This window comes from Protopterus annectens, chromosome 12.part0 (genome assembly GCF_019279795.1).
Source record: "Protopterus annectens isolate FY-2018-M chromosome 12.part0, PAN1.0, whole genome shotgun sequence".
Lineage (NCBI taxonomy): Eukaryota > Metazoa > Chordata > Ceratodontiformes > Protopteridae > Protopterus > Protopterus annectens.
In genome coordinates, this window is record NC_056746.1 from 208893647 (window position 1) to 208916330 (window position 22684).

At 45.9% G+C, this 22684-nt stretch overlaps 1 protein-coding gene across 1 annotated transcript in view; it reads right to left on the minus strand.

Annotated features, from left to right (window-relative positions):
• Positions 1-22684, minus strand: part of CCNF (cyclin F) — a gene marked incomplete in the record, with an annotated part of 700297 nt that overhangs the window by 354799 nt on the left and 322814 nt on the right. Inside the window, 1 exon segment of the mRNA XM_044089259.1 lies at positions 21731-21854. Coding sequence (XP_043945194.1) covers positions 21731-21854 — 124 coding nt within the window.

Here is a 22684-nt window from a genome sequence, read left to right on the forward strand (position 1 = left end):
TTTCCAGAATGAAATTGAGATCCCAAGCAGGTATTGGTTGTTTCCTTGGGAGTCTTAGATTCTTAGCCCCTCTGAGGAACTGTCTTAAGAGAGGGTGAGAGAATAAGGGTGGATCAGTGTTGTATTCTGCAGAAATGGCTGAGGCATGGATTTTGATGGAGGAGAATGAAAGTCCACTGCTTAGCAGCTCAGCTAGATATTGTAGTATTTGTGGTAAATTCAGTTTTCCAGGATCTTGGCCCTTTTTCTCATTCCAGACACAAAACAGTTTCCATTTTGCGGAGTAAGCTTTTCTAGTTGACGGCCTTCTGGCCTCCAAAATGACATCTTGCACCTCCTTGGAGAGTAGGGTCTGTTGTGATGCTAAGGAATCTTCCATGCGGCTAGATTGAGTGTTTTTAGCTGGCTGTGAAGACTTTTGAAGTGTGCAGAGTCAGGAGAAGAGGCATTAGAGGCAGGGTCCATGGTGGGGAATGCGTCAGGCTCCTCAGGAGTGGGTACCAGTGTTGTCTTGGCCAGTCTGGAGCATTGAGAATCATCTTTGGTCGGTCTGCTCTGGTTTTCAATAGAACTTTGGGCAGCAGAGGAAGAGGTGGGAAGGCATAAACTGTCATTGATGTCCAACTGAAAGAGAGAGCGTCCACTCTCCAGGGCCTTTGGATGGAAAATCCTTGAGCAGAATTTTGTCAATTGGTGATTTTTGTGGGAAGCAAAGAGATCTATGTTTGGCCTTCCCCATGCTTGGATTATTTCTGTAAAAACTTTTGGATGCAACTTCCATTCGTGTGGATCTGTCATATTTCTGCTTAGGTTGTCTGCCAGCGTGTTTTCCTTGCCTGGCAAGTACTGTGCTTGTAGTTCGATTTGTAGGTCCATGGCCAAGTTCCAAAGTGACATGGCCAGTCTGCATAGGGGGTATGAATGTAATCCTCCCTATTTGTTTATGTACCACATAACTGTGGTGTTGTCCGTTCTTATCAATAGTTGACCTGGTTGCAGAAGGTCTTTGAAAGCTATAAGAGCATTTATTACTGCTAGCATTTCCTTTTGATTGATGTGAAGGTGCTTTTCTTTTTGGGACCATTAATGCCCTGAATACACCGATCTGTCATGTGCGCCCCCCAGGCGTAGTCCGAGGCGTCTGTTGTGATGACTTGATTTGCTTGAGGCTTGCTGAATGGAAGACCTGTGTTTGTTTGGCATGCTCGAGCCCACCACAGAAATTCCTTTTGCAGACATGGAATTAGTGGTATTATTGTTTCCAAACTGTGGCTGTGTTGAGACCATAGGTTTTTCAGGTACCATTGAAGTTTCCCCATATGCAGCTTTGCACATGGGATTAGTAAGACGCAAGATGCCATGAATCCCAGAGCCTTCAGGATTTTCCTTGCAGTCAGCCTGGTGCAATTTGCTAGTGTTCTGAAGTATTGAGTTAGTTGCCCCTGCTTCTCTGGCATGAGGTAGGCCATCTGGGTGTTTGTGTCCAAGTTGGCACCCAGGAAAATTATCTTCCGAGAGGGTATTAGCCTTGATTTCTTTTTGTTGACTGTGTATCCCAGAGAGTTCAACAACATTATTACATAAGCCAGATGTTTCAGAAGAATGTGCTTGCTGTCCGCTTGGATCAGGCAGTCGTCCAAATAGGGGTATATTTGTATCCCTTGAAGTCTGCAGTAGGCAATTACTGATGCTAGGCATTTCGTGAATACTCTGGGCACAGTAGATAATGCAGAGAATTGATAATGGGTTGAACCTGCAAGAAATCTGAGGTATCTTCTGCAATTTTGTCTGATTGGGACATGCAGGTATGCCTCCCTGAGGTACAATGTTACCAGCCAAGACTCCTTGCCCAGCATGGGAAGAAGCTGCTGTAGAGTGAGCATCTTGAATTTTGGTACGAGTAGAAATGTGTTCAGGATGGATAGGTCCAAAATAGGTCTCCAATCTTTTCCCTTCCTTGGTACCAGGAATAGTCTGGAATAAAAACCTTGACCTTGTTCGTGCGTAGGTACCTCTTGAATAGCTTTCCTGTCTATGAGATCTGTAATTTGCCTTTGTGCCTCTGCCCTTTGATTGTGTGGCAGGTTTGGCATGCCTCTCATTTTTGGAAGGGTGTGAAAATGGAATCTGTAGCCTCTGTTTATAATGTCCAGGATCTATTTGTCTTTTGTGACAATATGCCAATTTTTTGAAATTAATGCCAGTTTTCCTCCTAAGGGGGCTGCCATTTGAGTCTTGCTTGGCATGCAAAGGGGAAAGTCATTGGGCTTGATTTCTGAATGACTGCGAGTTATCCTCACCACCTCTTTGTGTAGGAGCTTGCCATTGTCTGCCTCTAAACGATCCTTGAGATTGTCCTCTGCCCCTCGGGAGCCTGTATCTACCTCTTTGGGGTCTGTCCGTGGCTGGAAAGGACCAATTTTTGGAAGGCCAATTTCTACTGAAACGTGGGGGTTGTACCTGTAGAAAATCTTTCACAGTTTGCATTGATTTAGCCTTTTCCTCCATTTTCCTTAATACCTCCTCAGCATTAGCACCAAATAATACATCCTTTTGTAGAGAGGCATCTAGTAATTTAGCTTTGACATGATCAGGCAAGGTTTGTTCCTTGAGCCAGGCATGTCTACGTATGACTGATCCTGTAACAGCAGCTCTACATGAGGCCTCTAGAGCATCAAAACCACATTGTAAGGTATGCTTACCCACTTGTTCTGCACTATGCATCAAATCCTGCAACTCCTTCAAGTCTGGTTGTTCAGGTTGTGAAATTTTACTTTTCAATTGTGATAACAAAAACTGTTGGTATTTTAGCATATGGAACTGACAGTTTAAGGCCTTCATGGTTAAGGTCGCCGAGGTATATACCTTTTTTCCCCACCTTTCTAAGGATCTGGAATCTCTCTCGGAAGGTAATGGATTTTTAGCAGTGGAGGCCTTAATTCCCTTGGGACCCTATGAGATGGTTTCTGGGTCAGCAGCATGGCTTTTCTATAGAAATTGGTGTGAGTCAGGAACCCTGTAGTACCCGTCAGGCTTGACTGGGGCTGGAGGCAGAGAATCCGGGTTAAGGCAGGCCTCCGAGTAAACATCATCTAGGATGTCCAAGACAGGAGGTATAGCCAGAGGCCTGTGCTGAGGTAGCAAGAGAAATTCCCTAAGCCTTTTCTTGGAATCTGAATAATCGTGGCCTTCCTAGTGGAAGTGTTCCCTTAAGGTATGCAAAGTTTCCCCAAATGAGTAATCCTCTGGGGGGGATACAGAAGGAATGGACTCCTCTGCATCAGAGTCTTCAAAAGGGGAGTAAGAATGTGCCTGATCAGAGTGCTCTGAAATAATGGAGCCCTGATGAGAGGAGCGGGATTCTTCCTCCACTCTGGGCCTTTTGTCCGGTGGGGGTTGAGAACCCCTGATAAGAGTAATTAAATCCTCAGCCATTTTAAGCATCTGTTTTTTAGGCATGGGGCCTGGAGATGGGCCCTGTGTAGCTTGTCTCTTAGAATGCATGGCTGCTTTAGACTTAGTGAAAGCCTTGATGGAAAAAGAAGAGGAAGGTCTGAAGACACCTTGAGTGGAGGTAGACCTGTCCACATTTTGAGGTTCAACGCCAAGAGTGGCTTCGGTATCTGTAGTCGGGGTGTGGGCCGAGGAGCCTGCGACCTCAGGCACAGGAGACACCGCCAATGAAGTGTCGTCAGTAGTCAGGGGGCTGCGTAGGCGCCTCGCTGAAAACCGGACCACGTGTAGTCGGCTTTGGCGTGGTGTCGGTAGAGGCTGCGGACCTCGTGTGTCGGTCCTTATCTTTGCGTTTTTTAGACAAAACTGGAGTCGGAGTATCCGACAATATAATATAGTTAAATGTTTTTCCAAAATAATGCTGGGCGAACTCCGCCCGACGCTTAATGGTGCGATTGTTGAATGTAGCACAAAAGCGACAGACTGAGACGTCGTGGTCTGGGCCTAAACAAGGTATACAGAGGGAATGGAAATCCTTATGCGGTATTTGCTTCCCACATGAAATACAATTATTAACTTTGTCTGACATCGGTCTGAGGCAAGAAAAGTTTCCCCAACGGGGTTACTTAGCTTTCAAGAAGACTTCGGTTTCAAATTTCAGGAGCTGGCCGACAGGCACTTGCGAACTGCTTCTACTTCGGGCACCGCACGGCAAGAAAGACTGGAGAAAATGGTGTCGGCTGGTTCCTTTATACCCCTGTCGCACTGACGTCAGGGAAGAAGCGACAACCGACGCCGGACCTAGACTTTGGAATTCGGCCGACCGAGGACCCGCCTGACGGCAGGAGGACCCATCTGTTATGACTGCAGCTGTATGCACGATGAACATCCACATTTTCTTAGCCCCACTGACTCCTAGAGTAGGTTCATTGAGGAGTAGAAAATCTCCATGGCACACAAGGTCTCACCTTCTTGCTCACTACAGGTCAGGGTGTCCTTGACAGATGGTCTGAACAACGAGGAACCATTGAAGGGGACACTGGCAAAAGATGCTTTAAAGGGGTCCGCAAAAATCACACAGCCTCATCCAAGTATGGCAACACATAGCAATGCTGGTACTAGCCACTCTAGAAGATCCCTCTGCTGAGTGGGAAGTGAGTTTTATGGAGGAGTTAGTAACAGAAGTAAGAGTGGTAAGCTTAGGGGAAATTTTATCAAACTCTCCCTTAGGCATGCACTCTGCCAGAGAGTTCCTTGACCATATCACTCTGAAGGCGAGTAATATGTGCCAGAAAATTGAGTGCCCTCAGCAAAAAATTGGCTGAGGCATAAGTGTGCTTCCCAAACCTGTCCATCGCTCTGGACTTCCTGTTTGGCAGATGGATAGTTTAGCTGTGCTAGGCAAGCTCCTTCTTACTAGCAGCTCCCACCACCATCAACTGGAATACCCTACTCCAGGAAGCATGGTCCTCCTGGGGTGAAAGAATTTTATCTTGACATTTAGGAACTGGTTCTATGGTGTCCGGCTGCTTCCAGGCCCGATGGGCTACAAGGTCTACAAGACCATTTGCAGGGAGGACTACCCAAGATGTAGATGGTCCTGCCCCAAAGGCATCCAGGAATACAGATTCCTCTGAAGAGGGGCTTTTGGAATACCAGCCACCTTTTAACTTCAAGATCTTCAAGGATGTCTGTGAAGGAGATATCCGGTGGCGAACTGGGATACCCCTCTCCCTCATCATAATCCATATCCTCCGAGGGACTCCATAGGGGAAGTCCACGTGCCTCCTTTTGCACATCCTCTTCCATGAGATCTCCTTGGTGGGATACTCAGGGGAAGAGTCGGAAGAGAAAGAGACCACCTCTGGTGGAGCAGACTGGAGGTCAGAGACAGGCTGACCCTGGGAAGAAATGGTACATCCAAGGCCCCAATCCAGAGTAGACACACTGGGTGGAGCAGTCAAAGAGTCCAGCACTCTTCTGACAGAGAAAGCTTTTTCTAACACCTGGAAAGCCAAGGGTCCCAGCGAGACACCACAGAGCTTCCTGGGAGCCAAAGCTACCACGGAAGATGGAGGCAGCTCACCAGAACCCCAACTCCCAAGACAGAACTGGACCTGTGCTGTCGAGGGCCGAAGCTCCAAGTGGGAGAGACTGATCTTGAGAATACTGGAACTGAGCCTCTCCTTGGATCTGGCCACAACATCTTGGATCCGGGACGCACTCTGATCTGAAGACCTCAGAGCAGAAGCAGTCTAACTGTCAGAGTTGAGAAAGCAAAGGCCCTCTGATCTGACCCCAAATCCGTTGGAACACTACTGTCCACAGGCACTGAAACAGAGATCTGGACTGGAGAAGGAGAAAAAGGAGCAAACAGGGCAGGCTCGGATCCATGAGGTGATGGAGCAGGAAGAACCCCCATCTGAATCTGGGCCTTGATTATATATCTGACCATTTTGTCCACATCAACGTAAAGGCTCCAAGAGGATCTAGAGGATGCCACTGAAGGTGGGCGAGAATATCTGGGGGTCTGTAGGATCTTAGATGGCATTGTGGGGGAAACTGAAGTAATGGCTTTCCCTGGAGAAAGACTGGGGATCTGGAAACCTACGGATCCTAAGTGGACTACTTGAACCTACATAGCCTTAGGATCCAGAGACACAGCAGAAGTAGAGGTCTCACCCGGAGCCATTAAGTCTATCGGATTTGACAGAGCCGACATAGGTCTCGGCACCAAAATAGTCGGATCTGAAATTTCTGGAGCCTTGATAGGCTGCTCCGAAGACACCCTTGGCTCCTTAAGGTGCCATTTCTTCACCTCGGAGCTGGGTGAAGCCTTGGGGGTTTGAGTCCCTGGAGATGAAAGTGGCAAAAGACCCTTCAATATCAGTTTCTTCTTTCTTGTATAGCTCTAGGGTTGAACCTCTCACAAATGGTGCAAGGGGTGCCCAGATGAGCCAACCCAACACAATATACACAGCAGTCATGAGAATCTTTCTATCACACTTGGAGCACCTTTTGAAAAGTACAGTTTTGTACCTACCATAAATGTAGATGTTCGAAGATCCACATTGCTGCAGTCCTTACACTTGGGTAGTCCGCTGTCCTCGGTCGGCCCGAATATCAAAGTATAAGGCTGGCGTCGGTCAAGGCGCATTTGACTGACATCAGAACGTCAGGGTACAAATGCGCATGACCGACGTCATATCCTCAGTCTTTTCTTGCCCCAGATGTCAGAAGACCCTAAAAATAAAGGTCAAAACCAAAAGACAGCAAACAAACAACCAACCATCCTAGCACTAAAAATATATACAATATATACAATATACACCATATTGACAACCCAACCCACACAACCGCCTCTAACTACAGAGGGGAAGGAGGGAGTAAATCAGGACTGCAGCAATGTGGATCTTCGAACATCTACATTTATGGTAGGTACAAAACTGTACTATGTTCTTCATCTCACATTGCTGCAGTCCTTACACTTGGGTAGAATCCCAAAGCAGAGGTAAGGGAGGATGGCCAAACTATAAGGAAGCAGGAGCTGCCAAAATGCCCTGCAAAACAGCAGTGGCAAAACCAGCCCTGGATTTAGAGTAAAGTAGTAGGTGATAATGCCTAGAGAAAGTATGCACTGAACTCCAAGTAGCTGCCTCCAAAATATCCTTAGTTGCCACCCCCCTCAAAAAAGCTATCGAAGTGGCAGTAGCCCTAGTGGAATGAGGCCTAATCCCAGCTGAAATCACCTTGCCATGATGGGAATAACAGAAAGCAATGCAAAACCCAATCCACTTAGAAATAGTTTGTTTTGACACAGGCTTGCCCTGAGAACTCAAAGCAAAAGAAACAAATAACTGCTGAGACTGCCTGAACCCTTTAGTTCTGTCCAAATAATATCGCAACTGCCTGTGTACATCTAAAGTGTGCAAAATCTTTTCCCCTTTATTTTGGGGATTTGCATAAAAGTAGGCAAATGAATAGTTTGGTTTAAAGCCACACTAGAAACCACTTTAGGCATAAAGGAAGGATTAGTACGTAAAGATACCCTATCCTTATGGAAAATTAAGAAAGGCTCAACCACCATAAGGGCCTGCAACTCAGAAACCCTTCTTGCAGAGGTAATAGCCAACAAAAAAGCAGTCTTCCATGATAAAAACTTTAATTCAGTAGTAGCTGCAGGCTCAAAGGTTGTAGAGTGAGTTTCTCCAACACAAAATTGAGATCCCAAGCAGGAGTAGGAGCTCTTCGTGGGGGTCTTATATTCTTTGCCCCTCTAAGAAATTGCTTGAACAAAGGATGAGAAAACAATGGTGGGTCACAATCATAGTGAGCCGAAATTGCTGCAGCATGAACCTTAATAGAAGAGAAGGACAAACCTTTGTCCAGTAACTCAGTAAGATATTGAAGAGCCACACTTAAATTAGGCTCAGAAACATCAAAATCCTTTGCTGCACTCCAAAATAAAAATCTCTTCCATTTATCTGCGACACTTTCCTTGTACTAGGCCTTCTAGCTTCCAAAACAACATTCAAAACTTGCTGTGGAAGTGGAGGCCCACTATGGTTCAAAACAGAATATGCCAGGCTGTTAGGTGCAGAGAGTGAAGCTTGACATTGAGCAAATGACTGTCCTCCTGAGACAACAGGTGTGGAATCAAAGGCAAAGGCCATGGAGGCTTCCATACCAGGCTTCTCAGTAATGGGTACCAATGCTGTCGAGGCCAATCTGGAGCTATCAAAATCATCCTTGGCTTGTCTTGTCTGGCCTTTAGTAGTACCTTTGGGAGGAGAGGCAGGGGCGGAAAGGCATACACATGAAGATTGCTCCAATTGAAAGAAAGAGCATCCACTTTCCAAGCTGTGGGATGAAACCTTTTTGTGCAAAACTTTGGCAGCTGGTGGTTTAGTGGAGAAGCGAACAGATCTATGTCTGGAGTTCCCCATGACACTGTCAATTTCTGAAATACATGAGGATCTAATTTCCACTCGTGGGGATCCATAATTTGTCTGCTCAACACATCTGCTAAGGAGTTCTGTGCTCCCGACAGAAACCTTGCCTGAAGATTTAGCTGTAAACAGAGAGCAGTCTCCCACAAAATCATTGCTTGCCTGCATAGAGGATAAGAATGAGTTCCGCCTTGCTTGTTGATGTACCACATGACAGTTGTGTTGTCTGTTAGAATCAACACCTGCCCTGGAAGAAGTAAATCCTTGAAAGCTAGTAATGCAAACTGGACTGCTAACATCTCTTTCAAGTTGATATGTAGATGTTGTAGTCTGGCAGGCCACTTGTCTTGTATCCACTTTCCATTCAGATGAGCTCCCCAAGCTTTGTCTGAGGCATCTGTCGTTAGAATCTGACTCGCCTCTGGCCGGGTCACAGAGAGTCCCTTGTTTAGGTGACATTCCTGAGCCCACCACAACAATTCCTTTTGAATGCAAGGTATTATTTGAATGACAGTGTCCAAATCCTGGCAGTGCTGTGTCCATACATTTTGAGATACCATTGTAGCTTCCTCATATGCAGTTTGGCATTGGGAAGCACCAGAATACAAGATGCCATGAACCCCAAGGCTTGAAGGACTGTCCTTGCAGTCAGCCTGGACTGATGAGACAACTGATGAAAGTAAAGGGAAAGATTCTTTTGTTTGTCCGGGGTCAAAAGGCCATCTGGGATGCTGTATTCAGTCTCACACCCAGAAAGCACATGTCCTGAGAGGGTACTAGACTGGACTTTATTTCGTTCACAGAATACCCCAGGCATCTTAGCACTGCTATCACATAATCCAAATGATGAAGAAGCTCGTCCCTTCCTTGAGCCAGAATCAGGCAATCGTCCAAATAAGGATAGATCTGTATTCCTTTTAACCTGAGGAAAGCTATCACTGGAGCCAGAACTTTCGTGAACACTCTGGGCAGTAGATAAGCCAAAGGGCAATGCAGAGAACTGATAATGAGAAGTCCCAGCTCAAAACGCAGATACTTCCTGCAACTCAGTCTGATAGGAACATGAAGATAAGCCTCCTTGAGATCCAAAGTTACCATCCAATGATCTTTGCCCAGCAGAGGTAAAAGCTGCTGTAACGCCAACATTTGAACTTGGGAATGTCCAGATAAGTGTTGAGGATAGATAAGTCCAAAATTGGTCTCCACGTGTTCCCTTTCTTTGGTACTAGGAACAGGCGAGAATAAAATCCTAGGCCCACTTCTGGCATAGGGACCGGCTGTATGGCCCTATTTGGAGTAACAGAGAAATTTGCTTGTGAGCCTCTATTCTTTGTTGAGGAGGAACGTCTGGCATGCCTTTGAAAGGAGGCAAGGTATGGAAATAAAACCTGTAACCGTGGTGTATGATATCCAATACCCATCTGTCTTGGGTAATTAAACTCCAATTTTCTTTGAAAAGTGCCAACCTTCCTCCCAAAGGAGCTGCCAGACGAGAAGGCTCTGGCAGCTGAAAAGGTAGGTCATTGGGTCTGTTCGAAAGGACTGACCCCTGCCCTCACCGAAGACTGTGCAGGAGAACTCCTGTTCTAGGCCTGAAGGAGCCCTGAGGTCTGCCCCTACCACGCCTAGATCTACCCCTAGACTGGGAATCATAAGAAGGATACGTCCACCCCTTAGTAGGCCAATTTCTACTAAACTTTGGAGGCTGAACCTGCAAAAAATCTTTAACAGTCTGCATAGACTTAGCCTTGTCTTCCATTTTCTTTAAAACTGCCTCAACAGGAGAACCAAACAACACATCAGATTGTAAAGGAGCATCTAAAATCCTTGTTTTAACATGGTCAGATAAATTCTGATCCCTCAGCCAGGCGTGCCAGCGAAGAACTGACCCAGTGGCAGCCACCCTAGACGAGGCCTGTACAGCATCAAAACCACATTGCAAAGAATGCTTACCCACCTGTTCAGAAACATGTACTAAATCTTGTAACTCTTTACAATTAATACCTTCCGCCAGAGCATCAACCTTAGACTTCAATTGTGAAAGGAGATAGTTTTGGTATTTCAACATGTGAAACTGGCAATTCAAAGCCCTCATAGCTAGAGTGGAAGAAGTATAAACTTTCTTTCCCCATCTATCCAAGGCCCTGGCCTCCTTATCTGTAGGAACCGGATTCTTGACAACAGAAGCCTTAGCACCTTTAGGCCCCTGACTAACAGTTTCTGGGTCTGCCCTAGGACTCTTAAAAAGATACTTATGAGCTTCAGGCACCCTGTAATACCTATCCGGTTTAACAGGAGCAGGAGGCAAAGAATCAGGATTAAGAGAAGCCTCTGTAAAAACATATTCCACCACATCCAAAACAGGAGGTATAGCCAAAGGCCTATGCTGGGGTAAAAACAAAAATTCCCTAAGCCTCTTCCTGGAATCAGAGAAGTCCTGACCTTCCCACTTAAAATGCTCCCTCATGGAATGAAGAGTTTCTGAAAAGAAAAATCCTCAGGGGAGAAGCAGAAGGAGTAGAATCATCCACATCAGAATCAGAATAAGGAATACTCCTGCAAGTCTTCAGCCAAGACTCTGAAACATCGAAGCCTGCTCAAAACTCCTAGCTCAGGCTCCACCCTAGGTCTCTTATCAGGAGGGGCAAAGAACCCTAATCAAAGTAATCAAATCTTCTGCCATTTTAAGCATATGCTTCTTGGGCACAGTTCCTGAAGAACTAGGGGTGACACCAACTGAAGCTAAACCTGGCCTGCCTCTGGGAGAAGCCTTGGAAACAGATGGAGAGGGCCTAACCACCCTAGGAAGGGAGGGGAGTATAGTAACCTGAGAAGCCCCATCAGCCTGACCTGCCTCCTGAGAGGCCACATCCTGCAATAACAAAGTCTCTCCCTGAGATCCCAAAGAAACCTCCGGTGGAACCACCGGCTCCACCGACACCTCTAAAGAACTGGCGTCCGGTACGGACGGTTCTTCTAGCCTAGGCTTAACTGCTTTGTCCTTGCGCTTCTTCGAAGAAGCGGGAGTCGGAGCATCCGACGGCATTTTATAATTGCACCGCTTCCCGAAGACTAACCTGGCACAATCTAACCTTCTCTTTATAGTGCGCTTATTGAATCTAGCACAAGAGCGACACCCAACAACGTCGTGCTCAGGCCCTAAACAAGGAATACACAAAGTATGATAGTCTCTATGCGGTATCTGTTTCCCACAAGAAATACAATTATTCACCTTTTCTGACATCCGGTAAACCACTGAGGCAAGAAAAAACTAAAATATTCCCCAACGGGGTACTTAGCCAACTTTGACTCGGTCTGAAACTCCGAAATTTTATTTCAGAACGCCAACCGGCACTTGCAATGCTGCTTCTGCATCGGACCATGCGGCAAAAAAGACTGAGGATATGACGTCGGTCATGCGCATTTGTACCCTGACGTCCTGATGTCAGTCAAATGCGCCTTGACCGACGTCAGCCTTATACTTTGATATTCGGGCCGACCGAGGACAGCGGACTACCCAAGTGTAAGGACTGCAGCAATGTGAGATGAAGAACATCTAGCTGGTTTCTCCACAGCCAAGAAAAATAATGCACTAAACGCAATTACCAACTACTATTAAAGAAGACTATGCAACTATAAAAACTGGGAAAAAGTATTATAAAAAAAAGTTATGTAATCACCATAACGTCCCATCTGAGTACTTGTTCTTTGTCTTCAACCTGTGGGTATTCAGATCAGAGATGGCAGCTTCACCAGCATCTCATCTGAGCTCCAAGCTTCTCCCCTTACCCATAATACTCCTCCATCTCCTATGAACAGGAGAACCGCAGAGGTGCTCTCTCCCACCTACCAGAGTAATAGACAAAGTCAGAGGGAAGGAGGGAGGGACGGTTGAAGACAAATGAAGTACAACTACTCAGATGGAATGTTATGGTGAGTACATAACTTCTTTATCTGAAGTAGTTTACTTCATTTGCTCTTCAACCTGTGGGATAGAGTCCTCAGTTACTAACACCTGAGTGGCCCTCATGGAAGGATATCCCGGAGCAATGCAGAGCCAAAGGATGCTCTCCCTCTAGATATCATGTCCAGTTTATAATGAGAAATGAAGGTACGAGACGAGGACCAAGTAGCCACAGAATAAATATCATCCAGAGACACCCTGGACCAAAAAGCTGCCGAGGTAGCCATGGATCTGGTAGAATGTGCTTTTACTTGACCCGGAGGTGACATATCCCTGTCTTTGTATACCCGAAGGATAAAATGAGAGATCCATCAAGCCAAAGTTACCTTGGAGATTAGTTTGCCCAATAAGGGTTTAGAGTAAGACACAAATAACTGGTCAGACTTGCGAAAGGTCTTAGTTCTGTGTAAGTAAAATCTCAGTTGTCTATGTACATCTAACAAGTGCAATTTATATTCACCCCTGTTCTGAAAATTTGGGAAGAACACAGGTAAGTTAATTGTCTAGTTGATATTAGCTTCAGAAGCCACCTTGGGGAGAAAGGATGGATTGGTATGAAGTAAGACCTTGTCCTTAGGGAAAACCATATATGGAGCTTTGATAGACAATGCTTGAAGTTCTGAAACTCTCCTAGCCGAGGAGATAGCTACTAGGAAGCCAGTTTTCCAAGAGAAGGCTGTTTTCCAAGATAAGAATTTGAGGTCTACTGACGCAGCCGGCTCAAAGGGTGGAGCAATCATAGCCTGTAAAACCAAAGTCAGGTCCCAAGGAGGGGTAGGATCTTTCACCGGGGGTCTTAAAAGAAAGGTACATTTAATAAAGTGTTTACAAAGTTTAGAGGATGCTAAAAAAACATGTTCTCCCCAATATTAAAGTTGGAAATGGCAGCCAACTGATCTTTCACAGTAGAATAGCTAGCACCTTGATGGAATATATATGCCAAGAATTCCAACACCACCAGGATGGGAGCTATGAAAGGTTTCAGATCCCTTTGAGAAGCCCAGATGGGAAAACGCTTCCATTTACTGCGAGCTTCCTGGTAGACAATTTATGAGCTCCCACCAGAACAGTCTTGACTGGAGAGGATAAACCGGGAGTCTTAGCTTTCAAGGGAACTGGAAAAGCCATGCAGTGACTGTCCAGATATAGATGAGGAACCCCCCGGAAGTGAGAGATGAAATCTGGAATCGGATCTAAGATCCGTGTAGGAGGTAGAAGATGAGACCAGAGGAAGGGAAATCATACCTGGTGAGGCCAAAACCAGGCAATGAGGATCACTTTGCTTTCCAGCCTGTGAGCCTTCTGGAGGAATTTTGAAATAAGAGGTAATGGGGGCAAGCATAGAGAAGACTGGGAGGCTAAACATGCACTAGCGCGTCTCAGGGACTCCCCCTGTGGGAGGTTCAAAGCGAAGAACTCGCTGCACTTCGTGTTGGAAGGAGATGCGAAGAGATCACAGCAAGGCCAACCCCACTTGAGGAAGATCTGCTCCATTACCGAAGGATTCAGAGACCACTTGTAAGGCATCAGAATAGTCCTGGTCAGTTTGTCCTCCAGTATGTTGGACCATCCCGGAATATTTGTCGTTACCAGAAACCGGCCGGTGGAGATCGCCTATTCCCACTCTCTCATGGCCTCACAACAAAGGGGATAAGATCTGGTTCCTCCCCGTTTGTTGATGTACCAGACTACCGACATGTTGTCCAACTGTAGTGCAATAGTTCCCAGAAGTAGAAGTGCATAAAGGGCCTGCAATGCTAAAAGGACCACCCTCATCTCTAGGATGTGGATATGCAACTTGGTCTCATTTCGGGGACCACATGCCTTGGACTGTCCTTCCCGAACAATGCCCCCCCCAGTTGGGAGGCATCCGTGGTCACAGTGACTTAGGGGGGGGGCTGCAATAAATGGGCATCCCTCGGCCAGCTCCGATGAGTGCATCCACTAGAGGGACTTCCTGCCAGCCATGCTGATATGTATTAGATGCATCAACAGTAAATCTAACCATGACTATTGGACCGCTAATGTCCCCGCATATGTAGACGAACACAAGGAAGAAGGGTAATTATGGCTGCCATAGAACCAAGAGCCCACAGTACCATCTCTGCTGACAGGAGGTGTGACTGAATGATCAAGGACATGGAGTTGCAAGCTCGAAATTCTCTTCAAGGTTAGAAAGACCTTCATTTGTAAAGTGTCTGTCCTTGCTCGAATGTACTCTAGAACCTGGACTGGGATCAGAGAAGATTTTGCTGTGTTGATCGTGATTCCCAGATGGCCTGATAGCTTAAAAAAAAGTCTCTGGCTTGACAAAGTAGATGCTTGGGGGGGGGTGCAACAAGGAGCCAATTGTCCAGGTACAGGAAGACCTGTATTCCCTGAAGCTTTAGGCGAGCCACTACAACTGCCATGACCTTGGTGAACACCCTTGGGGGCTGTGGTGAGACTGAAGGGTAGGGCTCAACTGATGACTGGCCCCTAGCCAGAAGCAGAGCAACCTCCTGGAGTGTCTTTATATGGTAGTACGCATCCTGGAGGAGCACATCCAGTCTTTACCCTGCAAGTAAGGCAGGATGGATTGCAATGGGACCATCCAAAACTTCTCTTTGGCGACTGACAGGTTAAAGCTGGAGAGATCTGGGATAGGTCTTAGGTCTCTCGTCTTTTTTGGCACCAAAAAGAACATGGAGTAGATGCCTGATCCAGACTGGTCGCAGGGGATGGGTTGGATAACTCGTTTCTTTAGCAGCTTGTCTATTTTGAGTGCCTCTACTTCCCTTTGCGTGGGTGGTACATCTGGGAGGTGATTTGGTGGAAGAGGAGATTTCACAAAGGGGATGGAAAAGCCTCTCGATATGAACTGAAGCACCCAATGGTCTGTTGACATGGACTCCCATGCTGTTAGGTGCAACAAAAGACACCCTCCGACTGCCCCCAGAGCAGAGCATTCGGGCAACCCCTCAGGGCTGCTGCGCGGGCCTGTCAGAGAACGGTTCTTGAGACCCCCATGTTCCTCAGTCTCCCTCTGCCTCTGGGCCGGCGTCTATCAAAACCCCCTCTGCCTCTGGGGGAAGATGAGTCCTGAGCGTCCTGGGAATACAGAGACTTCCGGAACAACATCTTTTGCCCTCGCTGATTTCTGGAGAAGGATCTTTGAGGGATACAGAAGAGGATCCTGACAGCAGACAGTGTCTTCTAGTGCTTTTCGCTCTGGACCAACATCTTACGAACAAGTCTTCCCGAACAAGGAAGAACCATCATAAGGGTATTTGCAAATGATCCCTTAGAGAGTTCCATGAACTGACATAGCCTGAGCCAAGCATGACTCCTCATGGCAACACCTGATCTGGTCGCTCTTGCTACTCCTTCAGTGGCATGCAAAAGGAGGCATATGGACATGTTAGATACGACTTTTAGAGTGGCTATCCGCGCGGAGAATGTGCACTTAATCTTCTGGCGATATGGACACCAGGGATGACTCAGCTAGCTCTTTGACAAGGTCAGTCGGGTAATATTTGCCAAATAATTCAGTGCCCTTATGGAAAAGGTGGCTGAAGCATTCACCTGCTTCTTGAAGAGATCCATCGTCCTGGACTCTCGGTCAGGGGTATGGACCGTAGAACTTTCTTGAGCTAGTTCTTTCTTGGTGGTGGCTACCACCACCACCATAGCATCTACGGGGTACCCTTTGTTCCAACTAGGTCTGTCCGAAAGGGGACTCAGGATCTTATCTGGGCGTTTCAGAATTGGCTCCACCGTGTCTGATTTCTTCCATGCTTGGGTGGTGATAAGGTCCACCAATGGATCCGGGGGAGGGAACACCAAAGTAGTAGACTGGCCCATGCCGAAGGCCTCCAGAAACACAGACTCGTCCGAGGTAGGGTTGGGGGAGCCTTCCCCTTCCTCCAAATCAGTGTCCTCAGTGAGGGACGCTGGAGAGCAGTCCAGGTGCCTCCTTTTGCACATCCATTTGAGAGGAGCCTCTTCGGTGGGACTCTCCAAAGTGGACTTGCAAACTGTCTGTTCCGCAAGGGGAACCGCCTGGAGCACATCAGGCATGGGCTGTCCCCGAGTGAACAAAATGGCCGAATTCGCTTCCAGAACCAAGGGAGATGGGGTGGAATCTGAGGAAATGGTGGTCTCAACCCACTCGAGAGAAACCTTTCCACCACATCGAATGCCAAAGGAGAGGGAGCCTCCTGAGACACCAGTAAGAAAGCAGCTCTCCTCAGATCAGACGAGGGAATCGGAGCTAAGCCTGCAGATGCTGAGAGGAGGAGCATGACCAGACACTGTCAGAGCCAATGGAAACCCCACCTTGGATCAGACGCCCAGAATACGGCTCCAAGAGCTGCTATAGTCTGAATTAGTCGCATCTGACATGCTCAAGGTACTATTGGCGCTGATCCCCCGACTCCAAGACCTCTCTGATCCAAAAACTCCGATTCTGGGGATCAGATCGGAGAAGTTATAGGAGTGAAAAAGGGCAGCAAACTCACCGCTCCAGAGGAAGAGGGGGCTGGGCAAGACTCCCATCTGGATCTGGGTGCTAATGATCCATCTTCGCTTCACTTAAACTTCTGGTGGAATGCGACGATGAGGCCACTGACACTGACCTGGAATGTCGGTGCACAGAAGGTCTAGATGAAGGTCTAGGCTCCTCCAGCTCCGGGGAAAATCTAGGTGACCGGAGTCGAGGAGTGCTAGGCCTAAAAATAGCCTGTAGTTTTTGAGGAGGACCCGATGGCCGACAGGTCCGGGGATCTCTTCTTCGCCTTGTCCCGGGGATTTCTTCTTCGCCTTGTCCCTGCCCTGTTTAGAAATGTCACCTTCCACAGGCCTTGTCAGGAGGGTGAGTTCTGGCCTGGGAGGAGGATGAAGGGAGAGGAGACTGTCACAGCCGTGACTGCCTTAGTCACGGGGACAGCCGCCACCGATGCAGAAAGTAGCCCCTTCATGATAAGTTTGGCCTTGCAGTCTTTCAAGGCCTTAGAGTTAAAGCCTGCACAAATCTGAATCCGTAGACAGGTGAGAGGCCCCTAAGCACACAACGCACAGAGTGTGGCCATCGGCTGGGGACAGCTTGTGGCCACACTCTGTGCACTTCCTAAAATAGGTTTAGCCTGCTCAACCATGCTAGAAAAAGGGGAACAGTCTTTACCCGACCAAACCATGCGCACACACGAGTAACTACGAAGAGGGAGAGAGGAAACTACTGTAGTAACCAACTTTTAAACTTTTTTTTAAAACGCAATGGACAACAAGGTAGGGGAGGAAAGACGGGAAACCTGATCTAACTTCTACTAGAAAAAAGACTCACTCACACAGAAAAATTCACTTTATAAACACTCACCATGTCTGGAGTTCTGAGACCACGATGTAAGGCTAAGCCGTGGCAAATGAGATCTGAGGAAAGGAAGGAGATGGAGGGGTAACTATGGGTAAGGGGAGGAGCTTGGAGCTCGGCTCAGATGCTAGTGAAGCTGCCATCTCGGATCCGATCTGGATCAGAATACCCACAGGTTGAAGAGCAAATGAAGTAAACTACTTCAGATCTACAGACGGTTCTTTTTGAAAAAAACGGCCGAAGTCCGAAAGTAGGAGGAGTGGAAAGGGAACAAGAAACACCAACGCCCCTCGAAAACTAAAAGAAGAGGGGAGGAGACAAAAATTACACTCCTACAGCAATAAAACAATGAGAACAGCAGAGCAAAAAGCACAAAGATCTATCCAAAAAAATACTTAGACTTATCTCAGCCTGGAATCACGTCTGGGCACACCAGTGGCATACGTGATCTGAGGTGGTTGGCCTAGATGCAGAAGGATGTGGGTGGGGGAGGAGTTTGGGCCTGGAAGCTAAAGTCTGTGGGAAGTGGCCGAACTGGATCAGAGGATCGGATCAGAGACTCATACATGAAGCAGAGTGAGGAGGACATCAGTTCAGCAAGACTGTCCAAGATGGTGCTTAAACACAAGATGCAAATTTAAGGCCGGTTATGACTGAGAAAGGGGAGGCCTTCAGGAAGCTATCCATTTTACAGACCACAGTGTGAGAAAAGATGGGATAAAACAGCAGAGCTATCTTAAGTAAAACCCAAGAAAGGTGTACACTAAACTGGAGTACACATTTGGGTCACAAAAATTCTATAAAAGACACCATTAAAAGTTGTGTTGAACAAAAAATGGTAGATGCAGTTTTTGAGGTTATTTTGTAGGAAGGAGCCCATCCACAATTCACAACCAACTTGTTTTCCCCCCTTGCATGTCCACAGTTGATTAAGACTGAGTCACAGGACCTTGCAGCAAGTCATGACCACAGGAAACAAAATCTATTAATCTACGATGCACATAAACTGGCAGAGATGTCCAGATACACAATTTTGACTGTCTACATATGTTCAAAACAGGCATAGTTTTCATGTTCCCAGTTTAAGTCAGCATGATGAAATCCCTTACTTTTATTATACTCAATTATACCATATGAAGAAAGCCAGGCAGCTAGGATATAAATACCTATCAAGCATGAAGCATGTAATGCAGCTGTTAGACATGCTTACACAATTGTTCTTGTCAGGGGACACTAGCCTTGTTGTAGGACGAGACTTGTGTACCTATGGACAGCGTTGCAGGGCCTCTTAAGATTCAACATTAATACCTCTACATATTTATTCTCAATTTATGTAATTTCCACACCTTAACCATATCTCCATAACTTTATAAACCAGTAAAATGAAGTAAACCCTCCAGCCCCATCATACAGTCTGTACACTGTATTCCCAAGTTAGCCCCAAACCTTTTCTTAGGCGCCGCACAACTACTGGGACACATCAGTGAGCATCTTCCATGTGATGGGCTAGAATAATTCAAGATCCTCCATTTTCTTACTGTTTTTGTTGAACACCGCAGTTCAAAAAATAAAGTCTGAAACCATTCTCTGCAACAATTTCACTTCTAGACTTGAGCTCCTTCACAGTCTCGCAGCATGATATTTTTAGATGTCTTTCTATTCCATTTTAGTGGTTAGCGGGAGGACTAAGTTGCTAATGAGCTGCTTCTGTGCCCAGTGTACAGGGGTTCAATTTCTTACCCCTTCATTTGTTTACTGAGCAGCTCTGAGCAAATCACTTAACCAGACAGTGCTCTTAGGACACCTCTGAAAAGGAACAGTTGTGTGCAGAGTGGATTATCCAGTCAAACAGGTAAAATAAAAAGAAGAGTGTCAAATTCACGAATATCCAGCATGATCAGTAATCCATAACCTGCCTCAGTGTCTGGAAGGTATTCTTGTTATTCTGCATCACCAACAAATATTATCAAAGATTTCAAAGAAAAATATCCTACAAAAATAAAAAAGCAGATTAAACACAACTTTGGCTCCAAGCCAGAAAACCGTAAAACAATTCCTGCTCCTCACCAATAAGAGAAAGCTCTCATTTTACATCCATTTATCATTCCATCAAGCATCTCCTTAAATACATTTCCAATAACTGAATCCTTTCTCTCACTAAGCTTCCCTCTGATAAGACTTTAAAAAAGGTTTATTTCAACCCTCAGCCAGTGTCGTGGCATAGAGGGATAAAGCCCTAATTATGGGACAAGTGACCCAGTATCAATTATAGATTTAGGTGTCTGAAGCAGGGAGGGAAGTGTGTGTCTATCTCAGGGGGAAGACATTTATTTAGACCCTCCCCGAAAAGAGGCATAGGACAGAGAAGAGAATCACTCAGATGGAATAGATGAACATAGGGGAGAGGGGGAGGAAGGAGGGTATGTAGGTAATTAAAAAGAAAGAAGAGCAGCCAACAGCATGACCCCATAAGATCCATTAAGATCCATGCTAGCCCCAGTTCCAAGTCTGAAGATGGAAGAAAGAGTTGGAAGACCCTGCAATGGATGGAGGCATTCAGACAGCCAGAAATATGAAGCTGTGTGTGTGTGTCTGTGTGTGTGTGTCTGTCTGTATGTGTGTGTGTGTCTGTCTGTCTGTCTGTCGGTGTGTCTGTCTGTCGGTCTGTGCTGTAAGGTCGTAATATCTGTGTAGTTCGTTGTCAGATGTCGTCTGTCGGTGCGTATGTCTGTGTCTGTATGTGTCTATCTGTCGTATCTGTCTGCCCGTTCGTGCGTCTGCCCGTCTGTCTGTCTGTGTGTCTGTCTGTCTATGTGTGTGTGTCTGTTTGTCTGTGTGTGTGTGTGTGTGTCTGTCTGTCTGCCTGTCTGTCTGTGTGTGTGTGTCTCTATATCTGTGTGTGTGTGTGCGTCTGTCGTCTGTCTGTTCGTGTGTGTGTGTGTGCCTGTTCGTCTGTCTGTGTGTCTGTCTGTATGTGTGTCTGTCTGTGTGTGTGTCTGTCTGTGTGTGTGTCTGTCTGTGTGTGTGTCTGTCTGTGTGTGTGTCTGTCTGTGTGTGTGTCTGTCTGTGTGTGTGTGTCGCTACTCTAGTGTCTTGCATTTACATCCCAAGAAAATATGGTGTTTCACAACTGCAAAACTTAATTCACAGAACAGATACTGTTTTACCCAACCTGCTCTGTTAAATGCAAACTCCTTTTCCAATAAGAAAACACCATAGTACAACACCAGGCAATTACAAACCTGGAAAAAGAACACATTTATAGATAAAACTACAAACTAGTATAAAATAAAATGCCTTAAGAGACTGTGATTAAAAGCATTTTCAGGCACAAGGATGCCAGAGAAAAGAACAGTCATCTTAAGGGTCTGCACAAACTTCTACATGGATTCCAGATTTTGGTACAACAACCAATGGTTGGCACATATTTCATGAACATTAGAAATGTGGGAAATGCAAGCAGAGTTTTAACTAGAGTGTTGGCTATTAGCAGTACAAGAAACATAGTAGGTAACTAAATCACTAAGTTTATTCATTGATCAGATGAGGCCGTTTATGAAATACTCAGTGGTACTAAACTAATGAGTCTAATTCTACTAATAAGAAAATGGCTTATGGTGGTCATACTTCATCCACTGATGCTTCTCAAATTACAAAATGAAGCTTGCAGTTTGATGCATCTTTTGTCAAGCCATGGCCCACCACAATATTTGTTATACTATTAAATAAAAGTCACAACATTACATGCAACTTCACATCCTCAGTCAGTGGCTTATTTTCTGGCGTAAGTACCATCTCAAAGTGGTGTAACAGTTCAGACATCAAAAGACCGACATTTCTTCTTTAGAGAAGCAGAAGCAATGTAATTATGGCCTGGATCAACCAACCTCTGAAAAATCTCAGCTGGCTGGTCCAAGGATCTGAAACCCACACGTTAAACTAGAAAGAAACTGAAATATGACTATATGCCATTAAAAAAAAATGAATGAATTAATCTACAGATAATGCACAACTTACTCGTATTTTCCCTTCAAGTGCTGAGATGATTTCACCCATCATTCTCACAAGGTCCTCATACTTGTAAGTGTTATCTGTTAACCAAACTGCTTCTCGAATGGTGAGTATTTCTCTACTGATGAACCTGAAAAATAAACAGTATAATCTAATTAGCTAACAAAAACAAACAAAACAACTCACTTCTCCTGGAATGGGACATTATGGTGCACTATTACTGAAGGCTTTTTATCCAAAGACAGAACTTAAGGTTACACAAGGTTATTTTCCATGAAACAAAAGTTATGTACTTCCCTTAATTCTAGGTCCATGTTTTCTTCTATCTCAACAAAAGTGTATATCGGATTAGATGATGGCAACTTTTAGACACTATAATTCAGGGCTCAGGCTCCTCCCATCTACCCATAATTCCCTTCTATCCATGCAGTACTTCAGCTAGAGTTCACCCGCCTACATCCCAGACGCACCTTTACATTCTAAGAAAAAAAGGGAATACGGAAACCAGAGAAAACCAAGACATAATATACAAGACTGTAGAAAAGACAAGGCTCTGGACAGTTCCAATACAGTCAACAGAGAGCCAGTTGTGTGACAATTTGTAAGGGGGGTGCAGAAGGAGGGAAGATTGAGACAGATGACAACACTGATCTAGCATTATGGTAGATACATAACTTTTGTATCCAATATCTCTTCTGTCAGCCTCAACTAATGGAACAGTGCCCCCCAGCTACTACGAAGCCCAGGGAGGTCTCAGGGAAGGATATTCTTGAGGATGGTATAGCCAAAAGATGCCCAGGATCTAGACTGCAGGTCCATCTTATAATAGAAAAAGATATGAGCAGTAAACAAAGCAGCCACAGCACAAATATAATCTATTGGAACTCTGAAGGAGGAAGTTGCAGATGCTGAGACTGCTCTAGAAGACTGGGCTTTAGGTTTGTGAGGCAGAGGCAGTCC